Genomic DNA, 27,754 nt, shown 5'->3' with positions numbered 1-27,754 from the left:
AGGATGATCCCTGTCCTTGCTCACAAATGACTGCTGCCTTAAGCAATCAAAGGCAAGGAAGGAACTCTATGTACTTCTCCCCCTTTAAGTGATAACATTTTGAGGAGAGCTGCTTAGCTGAGTGAGCTGCCTTTTTTTAAAAAAACTCAAGCCAACCCTTGCTTAGATGATTTATGAATGTAAAATGCTTGTTAACTTTCTGCTTTATGGTTTATGATGCTTGTAAAATGATAGGATTGTTGTCCATGTATGTAATTGGTGAAGGATGTGAAACTCAGAACAAACCATATAGTGCCATGTAAGTTATGGACATATTTTAGTTGTTAGGGCTTTTAAAAAACGTCTCCCCCTCTGTCATTACATGTTTTACCCTCTGGAAATGTTTAATGAAACAGTAACTGATTTTGGGAGGGACAAACAGGTTGCTTCAAAGATAAATGGTAATGTTTAATTTTTTATGCTGGACAATAGGTACACAGATTTTTTGTTACACATATGCTATAAGTATTCTCTTTTATATATCCAATATTTATTTAATAAAAAACAACCTAAAGTTTTAAAGGCAAAAAAGGTAATTCTCATGTCCTTAAAGCCTATTCCATTCAGTTTTTGTGTGTTTTTTTTTTTTGGTGGCAAGGAAAAGAAAACTCATTCAAACTAGGACCAAAAGTTGGTGGGTTGATAGGTTATTGTTAGAATATAGAAAGGTGTTTGTGGGAATACAGGAAGAGTTGGAGAATCAGGCCGCAAGAACTGATGCAGCTCTGAGACTGGCCAGACTGTTTTCTCTTTTTTGTCTGTTTCTGCCTCTTGCTGGCTTCACTATTTCTGCCTTTATTTTATTTATTTATTTTTTTTGCTTTCTTACCTTTGCTTGTTCCCCTGTCTCTTTCTCTGTTTCCTTGGTCCCATCCGTTTGTTTTTTTTTTTGTTGTTTTTTTTTGTTTTTTAAACTGGGGCAACAACCTTTGTTGTAAAACAAAGGTGCCCTTCCCCCATTCATTCTGTTTCCTCACTTACTTGATGTCTCTTTTTTTGTGAGCTCTCTCCTTTAAGTCTCACTGCATATTTGTCTATTCTCTTCTCTCCAGACCAACCTTCCTCTGAATCTTTTCCTTTGTGACCTTGTTGTGCACGAAGCTCTATAATGGTAGCCTAGGTTTTTTTCCACATGTATCTCCTAGTGCAGATTCCTCAGATAATCCAGTTGGTCCTGCTCATCTTTTAGAGCTAGGTCACATAGGCCACCAACAGCCTGTGACTAGGTGACTCCTGTGTTAGGTATTTACCCTCGATTCGGTCACTGGAAAGGATGTGGCCTAGATCGTGTGGGCCATTCCCCACTGAGGTAGCGAAGTAGGGATTTTTATAGAAGAGATTATGGGCAGGCGGATGTTCTGAAATTCTAATATGTCAATTAAGTTTTATCAAAATTTTCTTATGTGCCCTTTAAGCCTTTTTGGTAATCGGTATGTGATTGCTTCCTAGAAGAATCTTTTTCAAAGAAAAACCATTAGCTCTCTTCCAGTTACAACTCACTGCCTTCTTTTATCCTTAAGATATTCATTCATAGCCAGGCGCGGTGGCTCATGCTTGTAATCCTAGCACTTTGGGAGGCCGAGGCTGGTGGATCATGAGGTCAAGAGTTCAAGACCAGCCTGGCCAAGATGGTGAAACCCCGTCTCTACTAAAACTACAAAAAAAATCCACCTGGCGTGGTGGCAGGCATCTGTAATCCCAGCTACTTGGGAGGCTGAGACAGAGAATCACTTGAACCCGGGCAGCAGAAGTTGCAGTGAGCTGAGATTGTGCCGCTGGGTGACAGAGTGAGACTCCCTCTCAAAAAAAAAAAAAAAAAAGATAATTCATTCGTAATCTCACTGAACAAATAATAAATGAGTGCTCACTATGTTTTATATACTCTTCTAGGTGTTAGGGATAGAATGAGATGATGAGTGCAGGGGAGCTAGGACAAGGGTTTGAGAGTAAGGTTAGAAGGGAGTGAGGCTAGTGAGTGAGTCCAAATTTATTGTCAGTATAGTCATGGGATGAGAGTTGAAGGGCCAAGAGTGGGTGTGAGGCTGAATAAAGATAGCATAGGAATGGAAATCTTCCGTTTCTGTTAACTACCTACGTTGAAGATTCCATCCATTGCATCTGGCATTGTGATTAATGTTATTAAGCAACCACTGAATATTATAGAAACTCAAGCCATTCATTTCACAGATAGTCATTAAGTGCCTAATCTGTCCTAGATTTTGCTCTAGATTGGCGGGGGGTGCACAAAAAGAAATCGCAATTTTGTGCTTTCAAGGATTGTGCTTTGAGCTTAGGGCTAGTGGAGTCCTAAACAGGCACAAACCCGAATAATTACAATCATTTGACCAAGTACTAATGTAACAGTGTATGACATTACCCTGTAAAGCCAGGTTGAGCCTGGTCAGGGTGCCCTTGAGGGAGAATTACATAGATATGGAAGGGTTTTCAGGTTGTGGCAGAAAGGGTTTCATTACTATTTTAATCAAAGTCAAGAAAACCAATTAGCAGCTTATGAGAAGCAAGGAGATTAGGAGCTAGGAATATAGTCAAATAATTTTTTTACAGTAGCCAGAGCTGGCTAGAGATAAAATGAAGTGAGGTGGCTGGAAAGGACAGTTTGGGGGCTAGTTTTGGAAATTAACCTCTTGAACTGATGGTCAAAGGGAATAATCTATGCCAGCCACCAGGGTGGAAGTGATAACTGTTCAGAATGAATGAGGAGGGCTTCAGCAAGGAGTCGAAGTCTGAGTTGAATAGGGGTTTCACGGATGCGTGTAGCATATGTAGAGGCTTGTCATGTTTAGAGGGATAGTGGGCTGGCTGAAAAACTATTTTGAGATTGTAGGCTAAGGAAACTTAGTAATTTCACAAGAAAAATAGATCTGTAACTTCTCCCACCAGACCATAAAGTCCATAAACTTATTTGTATTTGAAGTCACCATATTCAGCATTTTCAGGCATGTAGGAGACATGTTTGTTGAAAAAAAATTTTTTTATTTGCTCAGTGATGTTTTTCCTATCTATTATTCTTCTAGCCTTTTCTTTTATTGAACTAAGAAGCAACTGGTTTTTTAATTAAGTATAGTACCTGGAAAAGCCGTTTGAATGAAATGTCATTCTTTTTTGTTTGTTCGAGATGGAGTTTGCTCTTGTTGCCCAGGCCGGAGTGCAATGGCGCGGTCTTGGCTCACTGCAACCTCCACCTCCTGGATTCAAGCGATTCTCCTGCCTCAGCCTCCTGAATAGCTGAGATTACAGGTGCCCGCCACCATACCTGGCTAATTTTTTGTATTTTTAATAGAGGCGAGGTTTCACTATGTTGGCCAGGCTGGTCTTGAACTCCTGACCTCGGGTGATCCACCCGCCTCGGCCTCCCAAGGTGCTGGGATTACAGGCATGAGCCACCGCACCTGGCCTGAAATGTCATTTATAACCTTACTCTGAATTTTTAGAGTTACCTAAAAGGAATCAACCGGGAGCAGTAGGTACTCCTATTGGAAATAGAATGGACTTACTCCTATGATCTTTAGTTGTAGATACTCACAATTCTTTTTTTCTTTCCTGTTGTAAATGAAAGGTGAGAATAAGTTAGCAAAAAAATCAATTTTATTTGCTGATCAAGCTTTCAGCCTGCCATGAGGGAGGGTCTGTGCCTATTCTGGTCATATGTTCCTATATGTCTGATAATGGGGGCCCGTAGAAGAGACAGTCTTGGTCTAGCACTGACTAGAAGGTTATCTAAAAATAGTGCCATACCGGGACTTGGCTGTCCAGACCTCTGGAAGAGGGACTATACTCTAATTATAATCCTGTTATTAAAAATTTTAAGATTTCTGTATAGAAACCAGTATTTAAAAGGAAGAGGAGTTGTTTCAGGTACCCCTGGAATAACTGCTATCTCAGGTGGTAGTGGTGCAGAGAGACCTGTGAGGAAGGTTCAAGGAAAAGCTATAGAGGTATAAATGGATGAAAAGGAGAGGCGATAGTAGACAGGAATATCTGGGGCTGAAAATACATTTAAGGAAGAGAATATTTTTGTTCTTCAGGATAGGGTGAAGAAAACGACTAATGCTCTGATATATTATAGTTTGCTGTAACTTTTAGGTTATAAGTTGCAGTTTAAGTGTGTGAATTCAGATTCTATCTAGGATTTTATTATTATGAAACCACTGCTAAATAGTTACACCATTTTTACTGGAATTTTGAACCAACATCAGTATCCAAGTTGTTATTACTAAATGAAACTTTGCGAGGCCTTAACGTTACTTGGTGATATTCTCAACATTGGAAATGGCATTCATAAATAATAGCTAGCTAACATTTATGGAACATTTACTATGTGCCAGGCACTGTTTTAAGCATTTTTTATTGACCCCCATTCAGATGAGGAAATTCATTGTGCTTGAAGGCACAGAAATAGAAATTCACATAGTATACTCACGTACCTTCTTTGGTCTGGCTTTAGTCAAATGAAAGAGAAAAAAGAGAAGGACTCAGGGGATAGTGTTTTTTTTTTGAGAATTAGCCATCTGTCAGGGTTAATTTTTAAAATCAGTCTGTATGTGAGCTGAATGAGTTTGCTCATATGTGGTAATGGTTTATTTGTTTTAGCAGTTCCAAATTCCAATCACTTGGGGCCTTGTTTAAAAATTATCTTGCAAAGAAATTATCACCATCTCTCACTTTGCATACCCATAATGTAATATATGTTATTGAGGGGTGGAGAGCATATGCTCTGGTACCTGCTCAGAGATCTTTTTAAAAATACAATTAAGAACATGTGGCTGGGTGCAGTGGCTCGCCCCTGTAATCCCAGCACTTTGGGAGGTGAGGCGGGCGGATTGCTTGATCTCAGGAGTTTGAGCCCAGCCTGGGCAACATAGTGAGACTTCATCTCTACTAAAAATAAAAAAAAATTAGCCAGGCATGGTGGTGTGCACCTGTAGTCCCAGCTACTTCCAGCTACTCAGGAGGCTGAGTGAGGAGGATTGCTTGAGCCCGGGAGATTGAGACTGCAGTGAGCTGTGATTACGCCACTATGCTCCAGCCTGGGTGACAGAGCAAGACTCTGTCTCAAAAAACAAACAAACAAACAAACAAACAAACAAACAAAACCCCATGTTTAGGTAAATACAGTGATTCTACATTAGAGTACATATTGGTGAATTTTTTTTTTGGTCTAACAGTGTTGATGATTATGTATCCAAACTGTAGATAAACACAGATGATTTTCTTTTTCTTTTTGCCAGGACAAGGTCTTGCTCTGTGCCCAGGTTTGAGTGCAGTAGCACAGTTGTAACTCACTGCAACCTTGAACTCCTGGGCTCAAGAGATTTTCCCAAGTAGCTGGGATTACAGGTGTGTGCTACCAGGCCCAGCTGATTTTTTGTGTTATTCTTGTTGTTTGTTTTTTTTTGGTAGAGATGAGGTTTGCCTATGTTGCCTAGGCTGGTCTTGAACTCATGGCCTCAAGTGATCCTCCTGCCTTGGCCTCCCAGAGTGATGGGATTATAGGTGTGAACCAACCATTCCCTGTCCCCAGATAGTTTTCTAAATTAATCCTTCCCTTTATTCTCTGCAGATTGCCTTGCCTCTTTTATTGAGAATGAGACTAACATGGCTTCCTTCCTCCTTTTATTCTCAAAAATCTCCGTGACTTCACCTCTCATCCTTTTCTCCTACTTATATAGGATATCCTTTAAAGGATAAAGCTTCTATGTTGAACGGATCCTATTCCCTCCTGTTTCTGGGACCTTTCCAACTTTTTCTCCCGTGTATATCCTAACCCCCTGCATAGTTCCATCCCTTCTGCATACAGAGTCCTCTTCAGTTCCTCCCTTTCCAAGCCATAGATGCTGTCTTTGCAGTATCCTTTGCATCTTCCCATTCTTTGTATTTCAACTATTACTTCCCTGGTGTATTGAAGATGGGCAACTGAATCTCTCCTTAAACTTGTGATACATTTTTGAAAAAAGATAGATAAAAGATGCAGATAAAATTAGGAAGTTCCGAACACCACATGTGTTGTGGGGTAGGGAGATGGAACATAGGAAGCAGCTTGGGGAAAACGCAACAATGAGATGTTATGAAAAGGGAGCTTACTGCTAGAACAATGGAGCACAGAGAGTTGAGGTAAAAGTGAAGAGCCCAAACCGAATAAGAAAGGGTTATAGAAAGTGTTTCAATAATTTGGAGAATTATTAGATAAACTGATGGTTTTAAAAATAGTGCCCCTGAGATGGAACTGGAAGCTCGGGAGAAGATATTAGTGTGACAATAAAGGGAAAGGCAAACTGACATTTTCTCAGGGAGCCTTGGAAAAAATGTGAGAGGTAGGGCAACAGAGGGTTTTTTTTTTTTTTTTTTTAATCAGCGCATCCATAGGGTAGGATTAATGAGATAGGTAGAAATTGATTCTGAGATTAATGGATTTATTATTTCATTCAAGATAATCTCACATGAATGATGGAAATGTGGTTTTCAACATATAAAAGAATGGTACACATTAATTCATTAATCTCAACTTTTCTTAATTTAGTAGCTCTTGTTACTATGGATAATCTGGGAATTCTGTCTTTTAAGCAATTTAAAATATAACTGGTATGCATTTGTATTTTCTTCCCAGAGTAGAATCATTGGATTTTTTAGATATGAATGAGAGGATTCACCTTTTTATAACAGCATCCTAAGAAAGTCACTATGTGCTCCTTGAATATTAACTATTTAGTACTACCCCTGATTATCGATTATGTAATAAGACAAGATCATATATAAATGTACCTTTTGATTCTGTAAGAATGTAGTTGTCTAGAATTTTTATATTTGGATTTTAATTAACTTTTGGTTAGTAAAGTTGAGAAATATTTAGTAAAGAATCATGGTTACTAAATATTATTCATTGTTTAGTAATATTTATTTGAGTAGGTAATTTATGTCATGACCAGTTTAAGGCCCTGGGAATGCAGGGATGGAATAAGCCTTCATGGAGCTTATATTTTAGTGGGGAAGATAAGAAATGAGCTAATCTGTCATGTGAAGAAGTGGTAAATGCTGTGAAAAAATATAACACAGAATAAGGGGAGAGACTGTGACGGGGTGGGAGCTATTTAGATAGATTAGTCAGAAAAGGCTGTTCCTGTGAGGAAGAAAATCTTGCAAAACTTATTTCAGGTAACAGTAAATGCAAAGACAGCAAAGACAGAGTCAGGACCTAACTCAGTAAGAACCGGTTTGGTATGTTGGAGGAAAAGCAAGAATGCTGGTCTGACAAGAGCTGTGAGGACAAAGTGGAGAGTAACAAGAGATGAGAGTGAAGAGGTAGGCAGGGGCCAGAGTGTATTGCACCATAATGCCCATGGATTTTGAGTATAATTGAAGATCGTGTGACAAGATCTAATTTACATTTTGCAAAGTTTATTCCACCTATTGACTGGCAAACTGGCTTTAGAAAAGGCAAGGTCTGAAGCACTGAACTATTTAGGAAGCTTTTGCAGTGATCTAGGCCTATGGTTTCCAATGTGCAGGAACAAACTGTTAAAACTATTATATTAACTATGTATATTGCTTTATTTAAAAAAATTAAGCTTTACTAATATTTAATATACAGATTGGCACTGGCATCCTTGTCTTATCTGCACGTTAGTCACATGTCACTTAACATTTTTGGCTTGAGCGACTGGTAAATGTTGGTGCCATTTACTGGAATGAGAAGACTGAGGGAGGAGCAGGGTTTGTTTTGAGGTGAGAGTGAGTTTGGGGAATCAGTATCTCAGTTTTGAGCATTTTAGGTTTGTGAAATCTAAATACCTACTAGAAATCTAATATCAGGTAGATGGTTTAGATATATGAATCTGGAGCCAAGATTAGAGATCTAAATTTGGAAATCATTAGTATAGAGGCAGTATACACCAGCTTTGGAGCCAAACTGTGAATGCAAATTTCAGTTCTGCCACTTACTAACTGTGTAATTGTAGGCAAGTTACTTGACATCTGTCTGCATCATTTATCTCATCTGTAAAATGGGGGTAATAATGTCTACCTCATAGGGTTATTGTGAGGATTAAATTAGTTATTACAAACAAAGTGGTTAGAACAGTGTCGCCGAGGGTACTCACTAGATGTTAACTGTTAGGATCAGTTTTTGAATAGTGTTTAAGCCATGAGATTAGGGCCGGGTGCGATTGCTCACTTCTGTAATCCCAGCATTTTGGGAGGCCGAGGCAGGTGGATCGCTTGAGCCCGGGAGTTCGAGAGCAGCCTGGCGAACATGGTGAAACCCCGTCTCTACTAAAAATACAAAAATTAGCCAGGTGTGGTGGCGCGTGCCTGTAGTCCCAGCTACTCAGGAGGCTGAGGCAGGAGAATCACTTGAACCTGGGAGGCAGATGTTGCAGTGAGCCAAGATTGCGCCACTGCACTCCAGCCTGGGTGACAGAGCAAGAGTCTGTCTCCAAAAAATAAAGACCGTGAGATTAGATAACTTAGAGAATGAGTTTAGGTAGGGAAAAGGGCCAAGGAGGGAGCCCTGAAGCAATATAACCTTTAGAATTCAGAAACTGGCCTGGGTGCGGTGGCTCACGCCTGTAATACTAGCACTTTAGGAGGCTGAGGTGGGCAGATCACCTGAGGTCAGGAGTTTGTGACCAGCCTGGCTAATATGGCGAAAAACCCTGTCTCTACTAAAAATACAAAAAATTAGCTGGGTGTTGTGGCGGGTGCCTGTAATCTCAGCTACTCAGGAGGCTGAGGCAGGAGAATTGCTTGAACCTGGGAGGCGGAGGTTGCGGTGAGCCAAGATTGTACCATTGCACTCCAGCCTGGGCTACAGAGTGGGACTCCATCTCAAAAAAAAAAAATAATAATAATAATAATTCAGAAACTGGAGAGAGGAGATTGAGGAGTGAAGTAGGAATCAAACCTGAAGGGTATGTTGGCTAGAAGCCTGCCTAGTGAAGAAAATATTTCAACTTAGACAAATTCTGCTTGAGAGGCTAAGATGAGCACCAAGAATTGACCAACTGGGTTTGTCAAGACGGAAGTTTTTGGAGACCTTGAGAAGTAGTTTCAGTAGAGTGGTGGGGATGAAAGCCTGATTAGCATAGCTGAAGGACAGAATTGGATGTACGAAATTGGAGGCACTGAGTATAGATGGCACATTAGAGGAGTTTTGCTGCAAAGAGGGATAGAGAAAATGGTGTGGTAGCTAGAAGAAAATGTGTGGGGTCAAGGAAAGTTAGGGGTGTGTATGTGTGTTGATTTAAAGATGGAAAATAGTATAGTAAGTTTGCATGCTGATGAGAATGACCCAGTGGAAACAAAAAACTGATCATATTTGAGATGTGGGAAATATCATAGGAAATTGCAGCAGCCATGACCTTGAGTAGGTAAAATGAAGGTGCATAAGGGGAGAAGTTGATTTTAAAACATTGGCAGAGACTTTTCATCCATTGATGAAGGTAGAGAATATTAATGGAGGTACAGATAGACTGGTAGATGTCGTTGTGGGAAAATGTAGTTTTTTCTGATTGCTTTAATTTTTATGGAAAAGTAGGGCAGGATCATCAGTTGAGAGTCAGAAGTGGGAGGGGGTTTATAAAATTTGAGAGAGAGGAGGTGGTGTGATATAGGCATCTTGGAAGATAGGAAAATGAGTTGACTAGGGGAGATCTAGCAGGTGGATTTGTCAAGGAGGTCAGAAGGCTAGCTTGACATTTGTGGTCATTTGTTTAAAGTGATTCCAGCTGGCTAAGGAGGGCAGGGTGGTCTTGAGATGACATATGGTGAGAAATTGATAGGAACAATGCCTTCTCTGCTTCTATTTGAAACATCTTTAGTCCTGTGACTGGTAGTATTGCTCTCAGAACATTTCTGTGGTATAGGCAGGCAGCAACAGAGGAATTAATAAAAATGAATAGACCAAAAAATAATGATTTCATTTTTGCCCATGTTCAGTGTTTATATCATGTTTTATGTAGTGAATGAGTTCCTCCAAAAGTTTATGTTGCCATCTGTCCTTGGATATGCCTATTTTACACAAATGATACCAAGCAAGCCCTAGGACACTTTCAATAAATTATACTTGGTTGCTGAGTTATGTAAAGAAAGCAAAATGCTGTAGTGGAGAAGCTCCATACATTTTCTTGATAGACATGAAAGCCTCACCAAAATTTTCCCTAGGACCTGTGGTTTTCATCAATCTAGAGTTATCATTCATGTTGATATTATACTTTTATGTTGATTACCGAGAAATTCAAAGTCTGGTTTTCTTTTCTTACAGGTGCTGGAGAATCTGGTAAAAGCACCATTGTGAAACAGATGAAGTAAGTTGGAATGTAGCATTTTGTTAGACTAGGATTTCTCCTAATGCATATAAAGTCCATAGTATCTTTTCATTTTAGGTCCATGGTATTGACTTGTGGTTTTCTTTGTTTTAAAGAATCATTCATGAGGATGGCTATTCAGAGGATGAATGTAAACAATATAAAGTCGTTGTCTACAGCAATACTATACAGTCCATCATTGCAATCATAAGAGCCATGGGACGGCTAAAGATTGACTTTGGGGAAGCTGCCAGGGCAGTAAGTGTTTCTCATTTCCTCTTCACTTGCTTTTATTCAGCAGATACAGTTAAGTTAAGCAAAATTTTTGCTTCATATTTTAGGGAAATGAATTTAAGCAACAAGATAAAATGTAGCAAAGTACTTTGTGCTCACTTGAGAAATGTTAGCAATCTACTTTAGCAGGTGTTAGATATAACCACCCCAAGAGGAGCCTAGGAAATGGGATTCTGTGGGTGCACGGTAGGTTTCTGGGATAACTGTTCTATTCAATTGCTTTTTTTTTTTTTTTTAACAGCACTGTTGACTTTTATAGTAGTAGATAATAGTACATTAAAATAATCTAAGAGAAAGGTTGCCATGATATGTAGCTCTGCTTTCTGAGGTGTACAGATTAAAGGCCAAAATCAGTCTCCCAGAATAAATTCTGTAAGGACATGAGCACTAAGTCCAAATTCTTGAATATCTAAGTCAGATATTCAAGAATACTGTATACTACATGGAACCTAAGGCTATAGAATTGGAGTATAACATGCCCTAATATAATTCTTTAATGCCTTGCACATGTCAGCTATTTAAAAAGTTGTATTATTATAATAATACTTAGTGGACCCTGAAGATCTAGTTTATAAAATTAGAGCATGTGTAATTAGGATGTTTTATGCCATTGGGGAGGGTGCCAATATGAAGGCAGGAGATCTTTGATATTTCAGCTAAAATCCAGAGAAGGCTGGGAAATTATAGAATTATTTCCTACATCTAAGGGACTCACTGGCTGTGTTCAGAGTGTCATACTTACGTGCCATGGCGAAATAAAAGGAAATGATTTGGGAGGTCCGCCTGGAAAGGCAAAACCTATATGTCTATGAAGTTGCTTAGGAACTCTTATAAGCCACTCCCAACTTATCAAATGCGAATTTATATTTGATAAAAAGATAGGAAATTGTTGAGGGGAAATACTGAAAGGGTAGTCACAGTTGGATAGTGTTAGACTAGAAAGTGTCTTAGAAATGGCATAAAGGAAGAGGAGCTGGATTAGGGATTGTGAAATGAGAGACTTGTATCAAAAAATAAGAAAATATGTGAATGTGACTTTTATATTTTTGTGAAATATATCACATAGAGACTATTTTTCTATGCATCTGAGCAGTCAAGCAAAAATAAAGCCTTTATCCTTGTCTTACCTTTTCCTATTCCTTCTCTCATCCCCTGCTTTTGTTTCCTTCTTTTCCTCTTTTTCTTCTTTATACCAGCTCTATCTGTGGTCTTGTTTTTTCTTCCTCCCTTTTCTCATTTCTCCCTATCACCTAACTCTACTTCTCTGTTGTATTTGTTGTATCTGGTAACTGGTCAGTAGTACTGTATTTATTCTCTTCCTTCTCTGTGTTGGTTTTTTCTCTGTCTCAGTTATTTATTCTTTTAGTTTGTCCCTTTTCTCTTTCCCTCTTTAATTTTATTCCCCGCCGTCTGTCTTCCTTTATTTATCTCCCTAACCTTTCATTTCTTTTTTTCTTTTTTTTTTTTTTTGGAGACAGACTCTTGCCCTGTCGCCCAGGCTGGAATGCAATGGCTCGCTGCAGCCTCTGCCTCCCAGGTTCAAGCGATTCTCCTGCCTCAGCCTCCTGAGTATCTGAGATTACAGGCGCGCACCTCCACACCCAGCTAATTTTTGTATTTTTAGTAGAGATGGAGTTTCACCATGTTGGCCAGGCTGGTCTCGAACTCCTGACCTTGTGATCCGCCCACCTCGGCCTCCCAAAGTGCTGGGATTACAGGCGTGAGCCACCGCACCCGGCCCCATTTCTTTCCATTATCAAATCAATTGTCATTAATCTTTGTATCCTAATAGTCTTGTGTCACCAGATGCAGTTGACATCATTAGTCCCTCTCAGGCCTCCTAAATCATCCAGCTTTCTGGTGTCCACACAACCTAATCTGTAATCCTATATTATAATTTTTAAACATTGCTTTTTTTTTTTTCCTTCTGTGTGTAAGGTTTTATGTTTATAGCTTCTCTCTTATTGTCTTCTAGTGTTTTTGTTTGTTTGTTTTTTGAGGCGGAGTTTTGCTCTTGTCACCCAGGCTGGAGTGTAATGGTACGATCTCGGCTCACTGCAACCTCTGCCTCCTGGATTCAAGTGATTCTTCTACCTCAGCCTCCCAAGGAGCTGGGATTACAGGCGCCCGCCACCACGCCTGACTAATTTTTGTATTTTTAGTAGAGATGGGGTTTCGTCATGTTGGCCAGGTTGGTCTTGAATTCCTGACCTCAGGTGATCCACTTGCCTTGGCCTCCCCAAGTGCTGGGATTACAGGTGTGAGCCACTGTGCCCGGCCTCTACTCTAGTTTTTTATAGTCGGTTAGAGAGTGTGAATGGAAAAAAAATAGAGCTGAGTGTGGAATAGGTTCCTTTTTCACATCTGCTTAAGTGTGGAGGTGTGAAGTTTATTGTAAAGAGGGGCCTCTTCTGTTTTTTGTTTTGTTTTGTTTTGTTTTTTTTGAGACAGAGTTTCACTCTTGTTGCCCAGGCTGGAGTGCAATGGTGTGACCTTGGCTCACCGCAACCTCTGCCTCCTGGGTTCAAGCGATTCTCCTGCCTCAGCCTCCCGAGTAGCTGGGATTATAGGCATGCACCACCATGCCCGCCTAATTTTTTTGTATTTTTAGTAGAGACGGGGGTTTCTCCATGTTGGTCAGGTTGGTCTGGAACTCCTGACTTCAGGTGATCCATCTGCCTTGGCTGCCCAAAGTATTGGGATTACAGGCGTGAGCCACCATGCCCGGCCAAGAGGCACCTCTTTATAGACCTTCAGAGAGGGTTTATTGTGGGGAAGCAAGAGCAGGTCAGTGGAAGAAATTAAGTGATAAGAAAAAAGTGTTTGCTCCTAAAAGAATATTTATAGAGTCAGGACAGCAAAAAAAGTAGTAATAATTCCCTCTCTTTTGAAGTTTCTAAAATTAGAGTCATGGTTTTTTTTTGTTTTTTTTTGTTTTTTAAGTAGTGCTTAATAAGGTTATTTGAATACGTGCATGGGTATAGGTCAAATTTCAGAACCAGGGGATTATGAAGACTTCAAATGTTAGATAAAGCACCATACCTTGCATATGTAGAAGGACATGCTCACTGCTGAGTATGTTTGCCAATTTGTCTAATATTTCAACTTTTCTCATTCATTTGTTTAAAATTTTATCTTTGAAAAGAAAGGGAGGGGGCATATAGATCTTAGCTAAGGTGTTTTTTTGTTTTTTTTTTTTTTTTGAGATGGAGTTTTGCTCTGTCGCCCAGGCTAGAGTGCAATGGCACCATCTCAGCTCACTGTAACCTCTGCCTCCTGGGTTCAAGCAATTCTCCTGCCTCAACCTCCCGAGTAGCTGGGACTACAGGCACATGCCACCATGCCCAGCTAATTTTTGTATTTTTAGTGGAGATGGGGTTTCACCATGTTGGCCAGGATGGTCTCAATCTCTTGACCTTGTGATCCACCCGCCTCGGCCTCCCAAAATGCTGGGATTATAGGTGTGAGCCACTGTGCCCGACCAGCTAAGGTTTCTTAGAGTTGAGCCTAGTCTACCGCCGTGCCACCCTGAATGCGCCTGATCTCAGAAGCTAAATGAGAGTGGGTTGAGCCTAAATATTACTAGAAAGAATACAGGAAAGGATCATAAAGGAGGAAATATTACTAGGTAAAAGCCATTAGAGCTGGAGACCCAGAGTTTGGCAAAAATAATTTGAGTGCACCGTGGATGGTTTTGTTTTGCTAAGGTGGATGCACAAGTTCTGGTAATTCATGAGTCTTTGGAGTTTTAGGTTGTGAGTTCACCTGTGGTCTGAAATGACTTTTGCTTGTTAGTTTATTTGTCTTGATGACTACTTAAGATACAAATGATTGCTCCCCTTTCTCCTTTACTTTTTCTTTACATGTTACACACTTTTTAAATTTTTTATTTTTATAGTTATTTGGAATCTCTCAAGGTAGATAAATATTAGATGTGGATGGGAAAATCATCCCGTGAGACCTGTGTTTATTTTTAAACCAACAAGTAGGGATGGATAGAATAAAGCAAAACAATAAAAATCTCATAATCCATTTCTGTCCTCTCCCTCACATATTTTATGTTTAAAAACTATAACCACCTAGAAAACTATGGCTATGTCTGGGCCCAGTGGCTCACACCTGTAATCCCAGCACTTTGGGAGGCCGAGGCGAGTGGATCACCTGAGGTCAGGTGTTTGAGACCAGCCTGGCCAACATGGCGAAACCTCTCTCTACTAAAAATAGAAAAATTAGCTGGGCATGGTGGCAGATGCCTGTAATCCCAGCTACTTGGGAGGCTGAGGCAGGAGAATCGCTAGAACCCAGGAGGCGGAGGTTACAAGGAGCCGAGATCACACCATTGCACTCCAGCCTGAGTGACAAGAGCGAAACTCCGTCTCAAAAAAAAAGAAGAAAACTATGGCCATGACTCATGAAGTTATGGTTACTTTCTTTTCCTCCTGCTCCCTTCCTTTCCCTCTCTCAGAACATTATTATTATTCCTTATTCCTTTAGGGAAATCTAGGGACTGTTTGAATCTTTCCCTGAGGGATTTATTTCCCCCATTAGGCTTCTAGACTCCTTAAGTGCCTCCATCTCCTCTTCCTGTTCTACTGTCTGGGCTGAAGGCAAAGAAGAGAATACTTTTTTCTTAAACTTGATTAATGTTTTAGTCCCTTTGAGGTGTTTAGACTTTACCTCTTATGTGCTAGTCTTTTTATTTCTATTTTTAGTGTAGGCTTCCTTTAGTAGAACGGGAATGTTTTACATAATCCTGTCTCATAAACCAGTTTTTTTCTCTCAAAAATTATTAGCAATCTGGATGGAGATTTGTGGGCTGGCCAGAAATGATCTTTTCTGGGGATGGTGGTGTGTGGAGGAGTGGTGGGGAAGTAAAATCATTCCTCAGCTCAGTTCTGGACTTAAAACTGTAGTGAAATGAGAATAAGGAAAGACTTAATTATAAATTCTGTCATGCTGGCCTGTCAGAAAAGGTCTCTGTAACAACACCTCTTTTAACATAACATGTAATGTGTCTATATTTTAAAGAGACTGTCACCAAGTCTTAAAGAAATGGAGAGTCATCTGTCTCTTTCTTAACTGCTTTCTTCAGGATGATGCCCGGCAATTATTTGTTTTAGCTGGCAGTGCTGAAGAAGGAGTCATGACTCCAGAACTAGCAGGAGTGATTAAACGGTTATGGCGAGATGGTGGGGTACAAGCTTGCTTCAGCAGATCCAGGGAATATCAGCTCAATGATTCTGCTTCATAGTAAGTAATTTTTCTCTGTGAAACTATAACAGAGAATAACTTGGTGACACTACAGAAATTTTAGTCCCCACTTAAGGAAATGTTTAAGTAATAGACACTCTTAGAAGTTTATAGGATACTTTATAAAAATTGTCTAAGTTTAGGATTATAGAGCCCTTGGTCATTTGTATGATTTGGAGAAAAAAGTTCCCTCTTGGAATGTAAATGGGAGACTTGGCACCACAAAATTAGTTCCATGGCATTTTATTATAAGCAAGTGAAGGAGGAGAGACATCTGTTGTGGCTGGGTTCTGAATCTGTTCCAACTCATAAGTTCCCTCTGTGTAAGGGCTTGGCACTGATAGCCAGCTAGAGAGGGAAATTAGAATAATGGTATTCCTTTTTATGCAGCCAGCTCTCTGTGTCTGGGCCGCACTATGGATTTCACTAGTAACTCTTTTGCCAGATCACAATAGTAGACTTTGTATAGAAAGAGAAGGCTGAGTCATGGAATGAAGTTGAAGTATCTTTTTGTCAAGGATATTATCTTGAATGTTAATATAGTTTTAGAGAATTTGTAATGAATACTTATATTAAGCTATTACATGTGATCCTGTTTTACCTCTTTTACATATACTTATTTATGAAACCTAGATTCAGAATGTATTTTTTTTTTTTTTTTTGAGACGGAGTCTTGCTCTGTCGCCCAGACTGGAGTGCAGTGGCGCGATCTCCGCTCACTGCAAGCTCCACCTCCCAGGTTCACACCATTCTCCTGCCTCAGTCTCCCGAGTGACTGGGACTACAGGCGCCCGCCACCATGCCCGGCTAATTTGTATTTTTAGTAGAGATGGGGTTTCAACGTGTTAGCCAGGATGGTCTCGATCTCCTGACCTTGTGATCCACCCACCTCTGCCTCCCAAAGTGCTGGGATTACAGGCCTGAGCCACCGTGCCTGGTCCAGAATGTATTTTTTTTTAATGAACTTTTGCGGGGCCTGGTGAGCACTTGTTATCTGTATTTCTCTCTGTACTGGATGAGGGCACTTTTAAGCATTAAAGTTTTTTCTCCAGTATTACTGTTTTCCTACTTTTCACGTTATGATTCTAGCTTAAATTGTTACAAGAAGAAATTAAATGATATAGTCAGGCTGTGCATAAGGACAGGGATACATTCTGAAAAATGCATCATTAGGTGATTTGTCATTGTGTGAACATTGTAGAGTATGCGTACACAGAATTAGATGGTATAGCCTACTACACACCTAAGCTATATGGTATAGCCTGTTGCTCCTAGGCTATGAACCTGTACAGCATGTTATTGTACTAAATACTGTAGGCAATTGTAACATAATGGTAAGTATTTGTGTATCTCAACATCTCTAAACATATAAAAGGGTAATGCAATGGCTATGATGTCACTGGGGCTAGGAGTGTTTCAGCTCCATTATAATCTTACAGGATCACTAGCATACATTTATGCAGTCTGTTGTTGACCAAAACATTGTTATGCAGCACATGACTGTATTTGAAAACTTGCTTATTCTTTCAGTGAGAACTTGGCTTTAGAAACGTTTCAGGATTCTTGCCTACCTTTTAATAACATCTTAGTTGCAAGTATTGATAGCTTAAATAATTCTACCAGTGGTCATCAAAGGTAGATTATAATTGCTTTTTTTCATCATTCATTCAGAAAGCTCTGAATCCTCTAACTACATGTGCTTATAGAGATTTTCATAACTGTTGATCTAAGCTTGCCTCTTTACATTAGTGATAGTATTTGGTTTTATAGATCATTAATGATTCACTTACATTGGTGCCATCTGCTCATCAGTTCTCTAGCCTGGAATCAGCAAAGAATACAGTTTTGAAGCAGTCTTTTAATTATTTCCCTGAACAAATTAATTTTTTTGGAGGTATTTACAATTTGTTTTTTATTTAGATTAAAAAAAAAAACCCCAGACCTCCCCAGCTCTTCTGTTTACTGAAAGAAAACAGAAAATATTCTTACTCACTATAGTTCTCTTAATTTTAGTTAATCAAACACCATTCTCTAATGTCCTGTCAAATGGTTAAACATGCATGACCTATTGAGTTTAATTGTCTGAGGACTTTTGGTATAGTTTGGTTTTGGTATTATACAGTACACAGTTGATTTAGTATTACATTTCAGGAATTTTTCTTTAATAAGAACATTTCCTGTTCCTATTGTTTTAATTTTTTAAATTGGCCTTCACAATTTAATTCTGTAGAATTAAAACTACTTTTGTGTCCGGGCGCGGTTGCTCACGCCTGTAATCCCAGCACTTTGGGAGGCCGAGACAGACGAATCACCTGAGGTCAGGAGTTTGAGACCAGCCTGGCCAACATGGTGAAACCCCATCTCTACTAAAAATACAAAAAATTAGCTGGGTGTAGTGGCGGGCACCTGTAATCCCAGCTGTTCAGGAGGCTGAGGCAGGAGAATCATTTGAACCCAGGAGGCGGAAGTTGCAGTGAGCCGAGTTCGCACCACTGCACTGCAGCCCGGGTGACAGAGTAAGACTCTGTCTCAAAACAAAACAAAACAAAACAAAAAAACCTACTTTTGTTATGTATATAGACTCTATACTTTAATTGTCCTATGTTGGATTCATATTTTTTCTTATTATTTCTTTCTTTTTTTAAGAGACGGGGGTCTCACTCTGTCACTCAGGCTGGTGTACGGTGGCACTCTGCAGCCTTGACCTCTTGGGTTCAAGTGATCCTCCTGCTTCACTCAAGGGTAGGAGGATTAGCTAGGACTACAGGCATGCACCACCATGCTTAGCTAATTTTTAAAATATTTTGTAAAGATGGGTTTCTTTATGTTGCCCAGGCTGGTCTTGAACTCCTGGCCTCAAGCGACCTTCCTGCCTTGGCCTCCCAGAGTGTTGGGATTACAGGTGTGAGCCACCATGCCTGGCTTATCATTTCTATGATACTGAAGATCTGATTCTGTTTCGCCACTTAGTAACTAGTAACAGGTTTAAAATAGGAACTAATTTAGTCTGTTCATTTGCTATGCACATGGTTGGCTTCACCAAGTAAAAGTAAACGTGTCTTTTATTTAGTTATCTAAATGATCTGGATAGAATATCCCAGTCTAACTACATTCCAACTCAGCAAGATGTTCTTCGGACGAGAGTGAAGACCACAGGCATTGTAGAAACACATTTCACCTTCAAAGACCTATACTTCAAGTAAGTCATTAGCCTTTTTGCTAGGTGTGCCAAATACAAGTATCTTTCATTTTAGTTTACCATCTCTTAATCAGGGTAAAATTTCTCTGGGCAGTATTCCTCGGTTTAAACTTAACATATTTATCAGCATTGTTTGAATATTTTAACTGAATGGGGGCCCAAACATCTCTTGTTTCTCCAAATAGCGTCAAATGTTTGTGTCCTTTTAGAGGAATTTAAATTCAAAAATAAATTTAACTTGCCTCCCAGTAAAATTTTTCCTGTGATAACTGGTTTGTTTTAATTTTATTATTTTCAGCTGCTTTTTTGTTAGACTCACCAAAACAGATATTGAATGTTTAATAGGATAACAATATTAAACTTATGAAAACCAGTTTTTTTTTTGGTTAGTTACATGGTTTTGTTTTGCCATTTTGATTTAAAATAGAAATGCTTTTCTCACCAGTGTCATTTCTTATTGGTTTGAATTTCCCTTCAAGTTGAATGGAATGGAGCAAGTATTGTCATGGCTCTTGAAGTAATTTGTGCATAGTGTCATGTACAATTAACTTCTTAATACAGTGCAGAATGGAAAATAGACTTGGGGATAGAGGTATTTTGGGTTGGTAAGATGACATATAAACAGTGATTTTTTTGGTTTGTTTTTAAAATTTTATTTTTTTAGAGACAGGGTCGTACTCTGTCGTCCAAGCTAGAGTGGAGTAGTGTGATCACAGCCCACTGCAGCCTTGACCTCCTGGGCTCAAGTGATCCTTCTGCCTCAGCCTTCCAAGTAGCTGGGACTATAGGCTCATGCCACTGTGCCTGGCTAATGTTTTAAAAAAATTTTATGTAGAGACAGGATCTCTCTTTATTGCCCAGGCTGGTCTCAAACTCCTGGGCTCAGGCTATTCTCCAGGCTCGGGCTATTCTCCCGCCTCAGCCTCTCAAAGTGCTGGAATTGCAGGTGTGAGCCACCGTGCCCAGCCCAACTGTGATTTAGAGAGAGAAAATTCTAGTATTCTAATACAAATAACTTTCTCATTAGCATTAGTAATTCTTTTTTTTTTTTGAGACGGAGTCTTGCTCTGTCGCCAGGCTGGAGTGCAGTGGTGCGATCTCGGCTCGTTGCAACCTCTGCCTCCCGGGTTCAAGTGATTCTCCTGCCTCAGCCTCCTGAGTAGCTGGGAGTACAGGCACGTTGCACCACGCCGGGCTAATTTTTTTTTTTTTTTTTTGTACTTTTAGTAGAGATGGGCTTTTACCGTGTTAGCCAGGATGGTCTCTATCTCCTGACCTCGTGATCCGCCCACCTTGGCCTCCCAAAGTGCTGGGATTACAGGTGTGAGCCACCACACCCAGCAACATTAGTAATTCTAAAACAAGCCTCAGCTTGTCTCTGTGTTAATGGTCTTTTATAAATATTAGAAATGTTTTTTTGGTTCCCATTTTCTTCTTTTGTGACCTTTGAGATTAGGAGTAAACTTTTCCCCTTCAATATACCATGTGTTCTTTAGTTATGGCATTATGCTTATATGTAGAATGTGATGTTTGGTATTATTGCATACAGATGTAACTACTACCTCAAATCCTCTCAGTTTTTTCTCTGAAAACAACTGTTCCACAGGATTTGTGAAATCCACATAGGGTTTACATATTACTAGATATCAGTTGGGGTCTTGAAATCCTAATACACCAAACTAGATTTTTTCCTGGTGCAGGAAAATAGCAGTTCAGCTATGAATGCTTTTAGAATAGACTTGCTGCTTATCTTTAGTACTGATGAATTTATTTAGCAAGAGCAGCAAAGACCACATGGATTATCACTCGTGAGACCATAAGAATGAGATTTCTTTGTATAAGGTTTGTAATCTACTTATAATTAAAAGTTGTGATCATTATTTAGTGTTGGAAACTTTCTTATTGGTGTTGTTATATAGATCAGTCTTCAGTTAGGCAAATCCTAACTGTCCTGTCTTTTTATGCCGTGGTCAATAGCCAGATCTAATTAAGCTGCCACACCTACTTGATTGTTGGCATGTAGATATCTTGTTATGAAGTACTATCATTTCTTCCTTTTCCTCTTCTCTCTAGGCAAAACTACTATCCATTTATTCAAACATTTATTGAGCATCTACCATATGCAAGGCATTGTGTAATTGCTTACTTGCCTCTCAGTTAATGAGGTAATGTTTATAAAATGTTGATCTCTTAGTGAATGATATTGTAAATGTTAATATGTGCTAAAAGCCCACCTTGGAACGTCACAGTGTTATATAGACTTTGTAGAAGAAAATGGGGGAGTAAATTGAAGTTGCTGGTGTGTCTCCCCTTGAGACCTCCATGGTGAAATATATGATGTTAGCCTTCCTAAAACCTGTATTGTGACCCTATATTAAAGCCAACTTGTGATTACATCATTTCAGGTGTCATGACCAAAGGTCAAAAAGAATTGTGCAAGATCAACCCAAAGGAAGAGTTGGGTCATAAAGAGATAATTCCTTTCAAGCATACATTGAGAAATCACCAACTGTGTCTTATTTCTTTCAATTTCTGGGGGAAAACATCTCTGGAAATGTAGGCCTCTAGTCACTATAGATCTTATACATTAAACCAGTTTGGCAGAGTTTAGCCTTTAAAAATTGTATCATTTTCTTCAAACACCGATCACAAGTAACAATTTGCATATGTACGTCATTAGACCTAAGTATCAGCTAAAACACAAAGCAGTGCAGATCTTCTTTTTACTATAGGAGGTAGTTGAGGATGCTGTTGATAGAAGTTCAGCAGTTGACTCAGAATACCAAGTAAGTCACCCAGAAGGTAGTATTGGACTAAAACTAATATGGAGTGTAACATAAAGTTTGTGAACAGTTGAGACTTTGTTTTTATTAATTAGGTTTAAGTAAGACTCGGAGTTTGGAAATATTGGTCAAGGCTGTTTTTTAGTTATTGGGTTCATAGAATCCTACCATAAAAATATAATTTATTTGTTTTTACAATTAATCTCCATTTTTTTTTTAAGGTAAGGAAAACAAACTTAATAGGGAGAAGTTATGGAAGCTGAGTGCAAATAGGGCATTTAGAGGCAAACCATTTTGAGAGTCAGAACATGGGTGCTGGAGTTAAGAGTGCCTAGGTTCAGATCCCCAGTCCCTGTTTGTTAGTAGTGTACCTTTGAGCAAATCATTTAACATTGAATGTGCCTCAATTTCTTTATCTGTATAATTGGGATAATAATAATAGTACTTCTAGGAGTGTTACAAGGGCAAAATGAGTTAAGATGTTTAGTAGTAGTGTCTGGCACCATGGTAAGCACTCAATAAATATACCATTATTATTATTATCTCAAACTGTATTATTTAGCTCTTTGCTTTTCCTGTCTTTTCCCCTCCTTCCTTTAATCCATTTCAGTGCTTATTCTGCTGACTTTTCACACATCTGGTACAAGCTTTGATAGAGAGGAGGATCAACTATCTAAAATGAGAATCTAGATTATTCACAAATTTTATTTTCTCATGTTGTTGTCTTGTACTTTTAGCCAGGATAATTATTTTGACTGCATTTAATCTATTCTTTTTATTCTATTATAAATGAAGTTTTGAATATGTAATAGTGGGAAGTTTCCTAATCATTTCAGTTTAGGGAAAGGTGTATGTGTGACCTTGCTGAATTTGCTTTCTTTCCCCTTGCGCAGGATGTTTGATGTAGGTGGCCAAAGATCGGAACGAAAAAAGTGGATTCACTGTTTTGAGGGAGTGACAGCAATTATCTTCTGTGTGGCCCTCAGTGATTATGACCTTGTTCTGGCTGAGGACGAGGAGATGGTATGTTGGAGCTTCTGGTAAAAAGCCTGTCTAATGTAGCCAGGAAATGGAAAATAACTTATTAGGAAGATTGTCTGCATCCATTTCCTCATTCAACCAAAACTTAGTATCTTTAATTTTTTTGATCTGTGCCCTATTACTCTAAAAAAGATGTTATAGCCACCTTGTGTATGTGGAAAGGATGTTAGCCAGCCCTTCCTCCTACCTCCTCTCCCCCAAAAATTACAAAAATGAGAACTGACACTCAACTTTATCTTTATTGGTGTTTGACTTATTTCCGTGAATGCCATTTAGTGCTGCAAAACTTGTTGGTTTGTCTTTTTCATTAACTTAATCCACTTTTACTATTTGCTACTGACCTATCATCCTTTATTTCTTTTTCAGAACCGAATGCATGAAAGCATGAAACTGTTTGACAGCATTTGTAATAACAAATGGTTTACAGAAACTTCAATCATTCTCTTCCTTAACAAGAAAGACCTTTTTGAGGAAAAAATAAAGAGGAGTCCGTTAACTATCTGTTATCCAGAATACACAGGTAAGGGGTTTTGAAAGATTTTATTGGAGGTACACATCTTACTTAGATCAACACTTTGGTGGCATTCATAAAACTGCCTTTTTTTTTTTAAATGATTGATTGGGAGAGTATTCAGTGGTAGTGGCATTGGCATTAAGCCTGTGATTAAAACCCCCTAAGTCAAGAGTGCCATATCAGACACAATTGAGTTTTGTGTTTATTTTAAATTTCTATCTTCATTTTTTGAGGAAAATAAAAAAGGAGAAAAAGTAAATTTGGGAGCTGGGCATGGTGGCTATAATTCCAGCTACTTGGAAGGTTGAGGCAGGAGGATCATTTGAGCCCAAGAGTTTGAGATCAGTCTAGGCAACATAGTGACACCCCCCTGCCTCACAAAAAATAAAGTAAAATTTGGTATATGTTGAAGAAAATACAAGGGTAAATTTTAATCATTGTGCCCAAGAGACTGACATGTAGTTGCAGAGAGACATAAATAATTTTATTATAGTGTTTAATTGCACATAAATAATTTTATTGTAGTGTAAAATATGCATTAATAGAAGTGAAATAGAAGTGGTTACTTCTGATGGGGTCATTGTAGTCTTTTTCTAGAGCTACTAAGAGGATGAAATAGAAATCATCAGGCAGACAGGGGAATAAAAGCATTTTAGAAAAGAGGAATTGCATATATGAGAATATGGAGGTAGGAAAATGGTATGACCAGTTGTGGAACCCAGAAGGAATTTGGTATTACTAGAGTTTACAGTGGCAGGGAAGAAGTGGTTGGAGAGACGGTCAGAGATCAACTCATGGAGGGCCTTATATCTCATGCTGAGACGATGATCAGTTAAAGGTTTAATATCCTACCATGATCCATATCATGGGGTACATGATATAGAAGAAACTGTGCTTTAGAAAGATTATGCAATAAATAATAAAGATAGTAGGGGATTTGAATTAGTAAGAACTCAGGATGGAAATAAAAACTTTTGATGGGGATTAAGGGATATATCATAGAACCCAAGGGCAAGAATGGACAGGTCTTAGAATGGAATTAGAACTAGGAAATAATTGTCAGGAACCCTGGAAGCACTCTTTATCCCCATCTTTTTTCTCTCCTCTCTGTGTATCTTTTTTATTATTCTTTCTTTCCTTACCAGCTTTCTCTGCTATTCAGTTTATGTGATAACAGCCTAGTCACAGTTTCTGTATCTCTGGTAAAAACATCAGACTAGGCTGGGCGCAGTGGCTCACGCCTGTAATCCCAGCACTTTGGGAGGCCGAGGCGGGTGAATCATGAAGTTAGGAGATCGAGACCATCCTGGCTAACACAGTGAAACCCCGTCTCTACTAAAAATACAAAAAAAATTAGTTGGGCTTGGTGGCAGGCGCCTGTAGTCCCAGCTACTCAGGAGGCTGAGGCAGGAGAATGGCATGAACCCAGGAGGCAGAGCTTGCAGTGAGCCGAGATTGCGCCACTGTACTCCAGCCTGGGCGACTGAGCAAAGAAGAAAAAAGATCAGACTAGACTGGGATTGCTTGGCCTTGGTTTCAAATTCCAAGGAGAGAGATTCTGGCCGTAGTTAAGTCAGGCAGAAATATCTGTAGGCCAATCAGTTGAGGTCAGGGGCACAAATGTAACTGCCAGGGATGGATCACTATGAAACTTATAGATCAGAATCAGGTATTTCCAGAGAAGGGGAACTCTTATTAGCAGAGACACTGTAAATGCTTTCTATAATAAAGGAGGCTGGGTGCAGTGGCTCATGCCTGTAATCCCAGCACTTTGGGAGGCCGTGGCAGGTGGATCATGAGGTCAAGAGATCGAGACCATCCTGACCAACATGGTGAAACCCTGTCTCTACTAAAAATAGAAAAATTAGCTGGGCATGGTGGTGTGCGCCTGTAATCCCAGCTACTCGGGAGGCTGAGGCAGGAGAATCACTTGAACCCGGGAGGCGGAGGTTGCAGTGAGCCGAGATCGCACCACTGCACTCCAGCCTGGTGACAGAGTGAGACTCCATCAATCAGTCAATCAATCAATAAAGTGAAGGGGTAAAGCAAGGGTAAGGAAGTGGAAAGAGTCAGAGGTACTCCCAGGTTTCTGTCTTGGATGCTGGTGCTGTGACCTGAATTCATGTATAGGAATGTTGATTTTTAATTATTTATAGAACATTGAAATAATATCTCATGGACAGTTATATTCGAGGTTGAGGAGAGGTTGGGGTTTGAGATCATCAGTAATGAAAACATGGAAATGGGTGAAATGACCTATGGAGATAATATTATAGAATGAGGAGAAAAAAAGGACCACAGGTAGAATGAGAGAGAATAGCAGCCTCTATTGGCAGGAGAGGAAGAAAGATATCATAACCAAAAGGAGAGGTTAAAAAGTGAGTTGATTAAATATTTCAGCCAACAGTGTTATCTGCAGATAAGTAAGATACATACTGAAAAAGAGCCTTTGGAGTTAACAGTTAGGAGGTCGTTGACCTGCTGTTGAGAGCAGTGTCAGTGGAAAGTTGAGTACAGTGAGTTACAGAATGGAAAGTGAAGAAAGAAGACAAGTGTAGACTACTCTTGAGCAACGTGGGTTTAAAGGGAAAGGAGAGATTTAAGAATGTTTATAGGCTGAGGGCTAAGATCCTATAAGCAAAAGAGATACATTAAAAAACAGATGTAATTGAAGGAGCAAGATTTGCAAGCAGGTGGGAAAAAAGGAATTAAGAGTCTAGGTAGGATAAATGGATAAACAAATTGTGTTATATACATACAATGAATATTACTTACCCAAGAAAAGGAATAATAATAGATGGTGCAACTTGTATGAAACTCAAAACGCTGTGCTAAGTAAAAGAGGCCAATACTTCTATTATATGATATATCCAAAATAGGCCACTTTCTGTCCATAGAGACAGAAAGCATATTAGTGGTTATGAGAACTGGGAGAATGGGAAGAAAAGGGAGTGATTACTTAATGGGAATAGGGTGTTGAAAAAGTTTTGTCACTAGAGAGAGGTGGTGATTGCATAACATTGTGAATACACTAAGTGCCACAGAATTGTACACTTTAAAATGGTTAAATATCTATTATGTTAATTTTCCTCAATAATTTTTTTAAAAGAGTATAGGTCTATAGAGCAATTGATTTTTGAGCAAGAAGTAAGACACCTCTAAGACCAGAAGTACAAATAAGTGCAGATATGTAACATTTTGAGTGAGGTGGTAGGCCAAAAAGTTGAGATGTAGTTTAATCCTCATGGCCTCTGTTTTCTCAAGGAAGTTGGAAATGTGGTTACCTGTTCAGAGTAAAGAACAGAGGGAGGTGAGAATAAGGTGAGTTTATAGAAAGCAACCAAGTTTTAGGATTGGGGGAGAGATATGTAAGACAAGTAAAAGAATTGACATTAATGTTGAAGGCCCAGCTTAGAGTCTTCACACAAAGCAAAGAACCTTTAATATCATTTCCATTTTCTTTGTTGTTGTTAACTTCCAAGCCTATCCTCCATTGTCTTCATTCTGTGTACAGATTCTTAGTCCTTATTTGCCAGCTATTATTTGTTCCTAGCAGACAAAATTCACTTTTCACTCATCTGCCTCCTTTAATTTACAGAGGTTGTTTTCCAGATTTTAAGAACCTGCTTCAAGCACCTACAAAGCTGTTTTCCTTCAGTTCTTTAAATATTTTAATTAATATTCTTTTCCTTTCCTTTTTTTTTTTTTTTTTTTTTGAGACAGTGTCTTGCTCTGTCTCCCAGACAGAAATGCAGTGGCATGATCTCGGCTCACTGCAACCTCCACCTCCCAGATTCAAGTGCTTCTTGTGCCTCAGCTCTACTACAGGTGCCCACCACCAGGCCTAGCTAATGATTTTTTGATTTTTAGTAGAGATGGGGTTTCACTATGTTAGCCAGGCTGGTGTTGAACTCCTGACCTCAAGCGATCCACCTGCTGCGGCCCCCAAAGTGCAGGGATTACAGATGTGAGCCACCGCACCCAGCTCCTTTTTTCTTAAGCTCCATTTTGTTATCTGGTCTTCTTTATATCTTTGTTATTGATATTTTTGTTATGCTTCACGTTACTGAAAATAGCCTGTAGTTTATTGGAATAATGAATTGTCTTTGTTGCGTTTCCCTGGCTTTATAGCCAGTTTCTAAGGCTACTCTAAAGGTTCTATAAGTAGGCAAGATGGTGTAAAAAGCAGGTGATTTAAGGGTATTAATTACAAATATTGTTGAGACAGGCTTTACTTTTGGTTCCTGTCACCTTTCTTTTTGTAAAAAATAAGAGCTTCATTGAGATATAATTGGGAAACCCTAAAATTCACTCT

General features: G+C 39.2%; 1 protein-coding gene across 1 annotated transcript in view; it reads left to right on the top strand.

Moving 5' to 3' along the window:
* GNAI3 (G protein subunit alpha i3) overlaps window positions 1-27,754 on the top strand; it is a 46,365-nt gene that overhangs the window by 16,291 nt on the left and 2,320 nt on the right. The window contains exons 2-7 of the mRNA XM_004026271.5: window positions 10,316-10,358; window positions 10,475-10,616; window positions 15,745-15,902; window positions 18,973-19,101; window positions 22,778-22,907; window positions 23,292-23,445. Coding sequence (XP_004026320.1) covers window positions 10,316-10,358; window positions 10,475-10,616; window positions 15,745-15,902; window positions 18,973-19,101; window positions 22,778-22,907; window positions 23,292-23,445 — 756 coding nt within the window. The remainder of the gene's footprint in view (window positions 1-10,315; window positions 10,359-10,474; window positions 10,617-15,744; window positions 15,903-18,972; window positions 19,102-22,777; window positions 22,908-23,291; window positions 23,446-27,754) is intronic.

This window comes from Gorilla gorilla, chromosome 1 (assembly GCF_029281585.2).
Source record: "Gorilla gorilla gorilla isolate KB3781 chromosome 1, NHGRI_mGorGor1-v2.1_pri, whole genome shotgun sequence".
Taxonomy (NCBI): Eukaryota; Metazoa; Chordata; class Mammalia; order Primates; family Hominidae; genus Gorilla; species Gorilla gorilla.
Note: the sequence above shows the minus strand (reverse complement) of the source record. Positions and strands in the feature narration are given on the sequence as shown.